Here is an 8,327-nt window from a genome sequence, read left to right as displayed (position 1 = left end):
GCACCCCGGGGGTCAACCCCCCATTTAAAAAAAAAAAAAAAAAAAAAAAAATCAAAATAGCACAAATTGATATATTGATATACTTCTATACAAATAACCCAGAGATGGAAAACTTTTAAATCTTCCTCCTTACCACAGTGCAAATTGTGGGAATGACAGCTTACTCACTTAAGCTATATGTACTTTATTCAATTCAGATTTGTCTATACGTACAATGTATGTTGAAACAACTTCAACTGTGAAAAGCTCCTTATTATTATTTCCCTGTCCAGAATCTTGGCTATCAGAACACATTTTTGATGGTTAGCCATAAATTTCTATAAACCATTTTCCCCATTATTATAAGGAGGGATTTTCAATTAGGGGTGCACCAATAAAAAATGTTTGGGCCGATACCAATGGCCAATTATTAACCAGCCATATCAGCTGATATTGATCCAATTGCTGAAATGCAGGCCAGCAGCTTGGAGAGCGGCATCTGGCTGGTAAGTCTGTTGGGGGGAAGGGGCAGGGTGGAGAGAGAAGAGGCGTAGGGGCAAATAGAGGCCCCCATGGTGAGGGAGGCAGTGGGGATGGGGCAGACACTGCACAGCTGGGGTGGGGTGGGGTGGAGGACAGAGTCACAAGTCATCCGGGGGAATATGGGAGGGGGGGCATTCCCTATAGCAGTGCACACCCCCAGGGGAGGCATGGGGGGCATATGCCCCCTGGAGCTGTGTGTGGGGCAAGGGCAGGCTGCTGCTGTGGGCAGGGGGGCTGGGCCTGGGCTGTGCTCGGGGCTGGCAGGTGGTGGGGCGGGAGGTGGCAGTGCTGGGAAGGGAGTTATGGGACAGGCAACAGCCACCCCAAAATTCACCCTAGCCCCACTCCCAGCACTGCCGCCGTCCAGTCCACCAGCCCTGAGTATAGCCCCAGCCCCCCCCACTGGGAAAAGGCTGACACAGCACACAGCCTGCCCTCGCCCCATGCACAGATCTGGGGGGTACATGCTTCCATGCTCCCCACCAGGGTGTGCGCAGAAGTGGGAGCTGCTCCTTCCGCCATCTCCCCCATATGAGTCACAGCTATGTCTTGTTCCCTGCCCCGCCCCAGCATCACAGTGCCTGCCTCTGCCCCAGCTCCTCCCTCACCATGGAGGCCTCGATCACACAGCATTTATCAGCAACATTACTGGTCACACCAGCCAAAAAAAAGCCAATTGCCAATAATGTTCATTTACATGCTGATACGAAACGGACCAATGTATTGCTGCAGCTCCATTTTCAATATATGTAGATGATTATCATAGGTGAGGTATTAAAAACAGGTACACACAGAGATTTTTTTTAACATTTCTTTAGAAGTTACTCTGGCCAGTTCCTTAACAGCATTTGCTATTATTCTCATTATTAACTCCTTAAGACTTAATACATTTAATTAAGTCAATCTAGGATTGCTGCTTCTCTCTAGTTCTTACTCACTCTCTTCCTAAATCATAACAACTTATTTAATGTTACTTAGAAATATATGTGATGGTCCATCTTATATTTATTACCCAGAAGATTTCTGAGTAATGTATCCTTTTGTTATATCCATGATAAACTCAGTTCCATTTTGAAGGCTATTTGGTCTGACTATGTTGTTTCCAGGAATTCTGAATAAAACTACCATACTTAATATGTTCTTTTGAATGTAATTACAAAGAGTATTCTTAAAAATTATATTTCTTCAGAGAAACAGTATGGTTGGAACTTAGGAGACAAATCGAAAGAGTTAGGTAGGTTACTGAATGAGTTATTTCTATTGTCTGTTGACATTGAGGTCAAAAAGCCTTCCTGACAATGTAGCAATATCCCTAGATGACAGCATGACTGTGCTACTTTCTGTTAAATAACAAGAAAGTGGAAGTGCCCTGATAGCAGTCTTAAAGTAACTAATCACAACTGACCATTTGCTTGTATTTTCCTTGCAAAAGTATGAACAGTCCAAAAATAATTTTCAGGAAGAATAAGGCTGGATGCATATAATTTCACAGAGAAGGTAATGTGTTTTAAGAATGATGTTATATCCCTGGAGTCTTGTTTAAATGTAGGAGGCAAATTAGAGTCCCTCCCTATAAAAGTCTATAAAAATTACTTACCTCTACATAGGAGGAAACAAAGAAGGTGACTTAAAAGCTTTGAAAAAACGTTCATACTAGTCTGTTTCAGGGGGAGGTTTGGCATGGGAGAAGGCTACAACTCCATTAGAGAATCAAAAATATTAAGGTTGTGAGAACTTCTGTTTGGCATTATTCCCAGAGCGAAAAGCCACACACAAATACATTCCTTACAACAGGATTTATCCCAGCCAAGGGTATTATCCCTCTCACTAGAATTGTTCCTCCAATTCTGAGTTTGAAAAACTCAAGTGTCTTCGTACTTTTTTTTTTAAGTTCAGAGAACAATGCACACACAATTTAAAAACAGTTTCATTTTTGGTTATACATATTTACTTTCTATCATTCTATGTAACAAGTAAGATCACTGTAAGTCAACTAAATCAGAGGAAGGATTTATTTTCACATTTGCATTTATTTTCTGATTTGATAGTGCTTGATATACTATTAGAAAGAATATTTTTTGTATCAAAAATTCACTGCAGTTTGTTTTCACTGTTGCAGGTGGGAGTGGAGGAATGGGAGAAGGTGCAATGGTGATTACAGAGCAGAGGAGAGAAACAGCATATAAAACATAGTTCTAACCATGTACATTAGTAGAACCTTAGGAGCAAGAATAACAATTACAAATTATTTTAGCTCAGTTTTTCATGCTATATGCTTTATGGTTTTTTAATATTTAGATCATACTTTGTGTTTTGAAACTAGAGAAAAATGTCTTTAAATATTGCTATAAAAACCTTTTAACAACTGTGTTTTTTCTGCTCATCCCAATTCAAATACATAAAATATTTATTCCAAATAATTTCATGATTCGAGTAATTAATTAAATGCAGACTGCCATGTACAGAAACCTTAACATTTTTGTACAGCTGTGCAGCTTATGGATCATACTTGAAGAAAGCAGGTTTGTCTGTGGCACTTAGCTCACTTATTTGAGATTTACAATTTTTTAGGCTGAAGACTGAATTAGAAATCTTGCCCTATCAGTTTCAATCCACTACACTGCTGCAAAGATCATTTTGCTGGCTTATCACTTGAACCAGGTCATCTCCATCTTGCCTTTCTCCTTTGGCTCCCCTTCTCTATCAAACATAGGCTACTTGTCTTAATTTCACTCTCAGGGCTCATGGCAGCCTACCCTTTTACTACCACTCTTCCTATATTCTCTTATTCAGTGCTGAAAGATTGAATTTTGCCTTCTGTCAATCCATCATACCACTCTACCACCCACTTACTGGTTTTCAAACAAGCATGTTAACTCCTTCTCCATGCTGACCCTCTTGCATGGCAGCAGTTAGCTTCAAGGATGCTTTCAGGGATCTCATTATACCTTTCCTCCATGGCCATGATGTCTTCAAAATGGCTTTGACTGATGATGGGCTATGAAAGCCGCCCATCATGCTAGCCAATATCATTTTGCTTGTATCCCCATCATCTGTGGCCCCCTGACTTATGCTTCAATTGTAACCTCTCTGGGGTAAGAACGGTTTTTTGTTCTGTGTCTGCAGTTAGGGGTTCTAGCAGCTACAATAATGCAAACAACTAGATAATAATTATAGTACTATAAAATGTTGACAAAATAAAATGTAATTATAAATGATCAAAAGGAGGGACCTACACATTTCTAATACTATACCTTCTTCCAGAATAGGTCTTAGTACAACAAAAGGTATCTCTTGCAGTGGCTCCATGTATTTGTGTCCAGCACTCATAATCTTTATCCGAGGCAAACAAACAACAAGTGTACCAGGCATACTAGCCTGCCCATGGTACCAACTTCGGACAGTTCCTGGAATGTCACCAGATACAATTGTACTTGGAGAATGCAAGCTGTCATTTGGAATGAACACACAACAGGACTGTACTTCAAGCTGAAAGAGAGAGAGAGAGAGAGATCTGGAAAGGATTCTCAGAAATGGATCAACAATGCCTCACATTGTATTTATACATGTATAATACAGATTCTCCTAATATGGTATCACAGAATCAAAGAATTCAGGATTAGATATCAGAATTCAGAATCAGATAATCGGAACTGATTATAAATATTTCTAGGCTTGACCAGCTTTATAAAAAAGGACAACAGAAAAAACCAAGTGCTTTATAATTCTGTAAACTATGGGTGGTGGGAGGGGACCCTTAAAAGGTGTCATTTTAGTCCATAAATGTGATTTAAAAGGTGTAGTCACATCAGCTAAGCATGTATCTACCTTTCCACAGCTTTTCCCAAGAAACAACTGAGTTAAGAAATCTGCTGGCAAAAGGTGAGAAAATCCTCCTCCTTTTGCAGTTCATTAGCTTTTGTTAGCACTAGCTAAGGCTCAAGAACTAACTAGTATTTTATATACTATTACTTTCCAAAAAGATTTATTTCAGTGAGAATTCTTCCCTTACTTTGTAGTTAACAGTGACTGAAGTGTATAAAAAAAAAATCAGGCTAAATCATCACAGCAACTGACATAACTAAATGTCTCATCCAAATATTGACATGTTCATTAGTACCAAGATATATACATAGCAACGAACAAGGTTCATAAAGTTTGGAACCAAGAGGTTTTACTCCTTTTGTCACCTTTCAGATCAGAACATGTACATGTGATTTCATATGAAACTTCAATTTTTTGTTCTCTGTTTCCACACAATGCAGTTACTTAGTCTACCATGAAACACTTGGTAATTCTGCAATATCCTTAGAGATTTCTGGCAAGGCTGAGTAAGCCCAAACCAAAGACTGAACTCATCATGACTTCTTAATTCAGAGGCAATGTAGGCTAAAGACTGTAAGTCTTACTTGGCTCTTGCAAGTAATACTCTGCACCTGGATATCAAATAGCCTTAACAGCTTGCACACTTGAATGCTTTGTTAAGCAAATACAAACTAAGATTCAATCCATTTTTCCCCAATATTCTGGATGTGAGATATTATGTGAAGTTGTGATAAAAATACTTTTGTTAGCTGCCCCATAACTCTTGTATTGGTGACTGATAAATTCTTAGAATTAAAGAAACTATATCTTACAACTGATAACTAAGACTTAATGTACAACAACACTCTCCCCTCAAGGCTAATATTCCCCCAAGAGAGCAATAATGATGTGTAATAGGATTGGAATTCCTTGGTACCATAAATAATTTGCCAGCCTGGTGAACAGAGCAGAGATATTCATCTTTACTTCAACATTTTTGTGCCCTTTTGCTTAGACAAACTGACAAGAATTCATTGTAGAAAAATATAAGTAGGATTTTGCAAAAATAAATACATTGTTACATGAAGTCTGTGTTTGTTTCTAGTTTTAGAGCTGTTTGAGCTATAAGATGTAGTTAATTACTTCTTTGATAAGTAGTTTATTGATCCAAGGTTGCAGAATGTACTTTATTTATACTGGAAGAGAAGCAACAGTGTATTGTTACAGATGTAACACATTTGGATTTTTGAAAACAGTTAAATTAGTCATTGTGTCAATATGCAAAGACTTCTACAGTGACACATAAGAGCATTTTCTGGTCTATTAGCAATAGGTTTCCAGGTCAAACCATTATGGGGCAGTGATAAATATATGACAAAAGCAGTTATGATCAGCCTAGTTTTGTTTTATCAATGCAGTAACTGAGTAAACAGTTTATAACAAATCATCCATTATATATGTATCTTCATGATGATTAATATCAAATGTTGCCAGAATATACAAGCCATGTGGTAATAATAACCCACAAATTCCACAAACTATGAGATACAATGCTTTATCACATTACCAACAGCAGGGTTTAAGTGGAAATTTTATGAAGTACTCTGTAGCAGTGTGTAGAATCTGAAAACTCAGTAAGCTTTTTAGCTATATATACCTGATTTGGTAAACCACTGAATACAAATTGTTTAGATTGCTCTTCTTTATCTAAATAGCTTTTAGACTATCATGAATACTAAGGCGAGATGGCAATAATATAATGTCTTAAATTATTTAAAAGGAACTACTGCTTCTTCTGTAGCAGCTTGATTTAATGTACACAAGTTAATTATCTTTGATTGCACATTCATGGAGTAACTGGGCCAAAATATGTAATAATATATTTCTACAGAAATTAAATAAAATTTAAAGTGTAAAGTGTAAATAAATAAAAGCTTAACAAATGTAAAGTATAGACACCTTCAACTTTTCAAAGGAAATCACAGCAAATGCATTTACAAAGCACACATTTTTCAGTGCAAATCAGGCAATTACCATTTGTTGGCACAGCAAATTATCATTTTAGATGTGCAAATGCCAGTTAGTACATTCAAAAATGGGTTTCTAAAACACACCTGCTGTACTTTTCATGCGGCTATATTTATATTTGGCCTTGTCCAATTCCATTGGGGCTTGTACATATGTATCTGAGAGCTGAATCTGACCTCTAAATATCTGGCTCTTGATAAATTCTAGTAAAGGAAGGGAAGAGGACTCCTAAGACTGATGAATGATATGTTGGATTAAAAATAAGAATATATGTTATAGATCACTTTATTGATCAGATAAGTGCTTTCAAATATATGTAATCCAAATACCTTAAAATTAAAGCTACATCAATAGCATATATTAAAGCTATCACATAAATCTTTTTACACTTTTTAAATAACTGTTAAACTGTGCGTCCAAAATCGTGAATTTAATGTAAAATGTGACTGATTTATGTAAAAGAATATAAATCTGTAGCAGTAAATTTTGCATTAATGTAAGGATCTGACAATCCAAGGGAAAGAAAATGAAGTAATCTGCCAGTAAGAAGTCCTCAAGCTGGGGGTCAGATCCTGTTCATGGAAACCATCTGGTTGGGACCCTCCAAGCCACACCAAACACAAATGATCTTTAAAAAAAATATCCTATTCATTAATGCATCGCAGCTGCACTGTGTGTTACTTCATTTTTCCATGGCAACATCCTTTCTGTTTCAAGGATCTTATTTCAGTTTTGGTAGCAACGTGTTCTTTTGCCAATACTGAACACATTCATGTGTTAAAGAGATGGAATTATTACAAATTCTTGAAATAGAATCACCTCCTATTTTGATTTCTATTATGTGAAGCCCTGCACATGCTAAGTAACATGTAGTGATGATAAACCAATGAAGTAAGCACTGTTTTGCCTTCTAATTTAGAAAATTAAGTGAAGCGTATTGTATTTGCTCTAAGATTTTAATAGATAAACATTGAAAGGCACATATATTTCAACAGCTCAATTCTCCAGAAAGGAAAATATTACTAGAGAAAATAGAAAATGTATAAAGATATACAGTTTGTAAAGGGAAAGTTATTTCATAGAGCACAATGTAGTACCACAAAACAGTCCTGACTACTGAGATACCACAGAAAGCCAAAGTGCCACAGCTCTTCTGCACAAGTGAACAGGCTGGGCAAGGGTTTCCATGCTAGATTTATTTCACAGTACAATAAAAAGCACTCACTTCTTTTCTCATGTGCTGCCCTTTATAGCCAGCATTGGCCAATTCTGGTGCCAAGTGGCAATTCTGAGTATCAGAAACTGCCCCAAAAGGTGGACTCTGTACATATGCCCTGTGAAACATGGTCTGTGCTCCCTCTAAGCACCAGCCCTGTAAATGCCCTCTTGCTAAAAATCATAGTGTGTTTTTCTGCAGGCTTCAAAATATTTCTGAAATATTGCAAGTGAGGGGGAATCAGGGTGGGGAATACACACTAACACATGCAAAACACATATATATTCACTGATGCAACTTTTATACAGATGGGCATGATAAGGTTACTATTATAGGCAGGGGCAATATTACGGCAGTGTAAACCATTCAACTGCATGGGGTCCCAGTCATGTAATGCCTTCTTATTCTACCAATTATGCTTCTTTGTAAGGGCCTAAATCTAAACCTTTATAAGGGGCTTCCCAAGAGGGAAAGGTGCCACTGATTATAAGCCTGAAGCAGTGGTTCTAGCCAAGCCAGACAATTGCAAATCTCCTAGATTCAAGTTGGGTGATCTAATTCTTCCCGACCAGTTCATTTGCTGTTGCATCATTCAAGTACCACTTACTATACATTGCGAAAAAGGCCAGAATTTCAGCAAAAATCAAAGAAGAGGGGGAAAAATGGTGCAAGGCTATTTAAATATGAAAACTAACACTTTACGCACCAATGGCTAAACAGAGATGTACTGATTTTTTTTTTCACTTCCAAAAAACTG

At 37.5% G+C, this 8,327-nt stretch overlaps 1 protein-coding gene across 1 annotated transcript in view; it reads right to left on the bottom strand.

Moving 5' to 3' along the window:
* The window catches only part of LOC102383327 (vacuolar protein sorting-associated protein 13B-like), a gene marked incomplete at its 3' end in the record, with an annotated part of 448,314 nt that overhangs the window by 125,937 nt on the left and 314,050 nt on the right, over window positions 1-8,327 (bottom strand). The window contains exon 10 of the mRNA XM_025193225.1: window positions 3,777-4,011. Coding sequence (XP_025049010.1) covers window positions 3,777-4,011 — 235 coding nt within the window. The remainder of the gene's footprint in view (window positions 1-3,776; window positions 4,012-8,327) is intronic.

This window comes from Alligator sinensis, unplaced genomic scaffold, assembly GCF_000455745.1.
Source record: "Alligator sinensis unplaced genomic scaffold, ASM45574v1 scaffold497_2, whole genome shotgun sequence".
In the NCBI taxonomy this organism is placed as follows: Eukaryota; Metazoa; Chordata; order Crocodylia; family Alligatoridae; genus Alligator; species Alligator sinensis.
The sequence above is the reverse complement of the archived record's forward strand: the minus strand, read 5'-3'. Positions and strand labels throughout refer to the sequence as shown.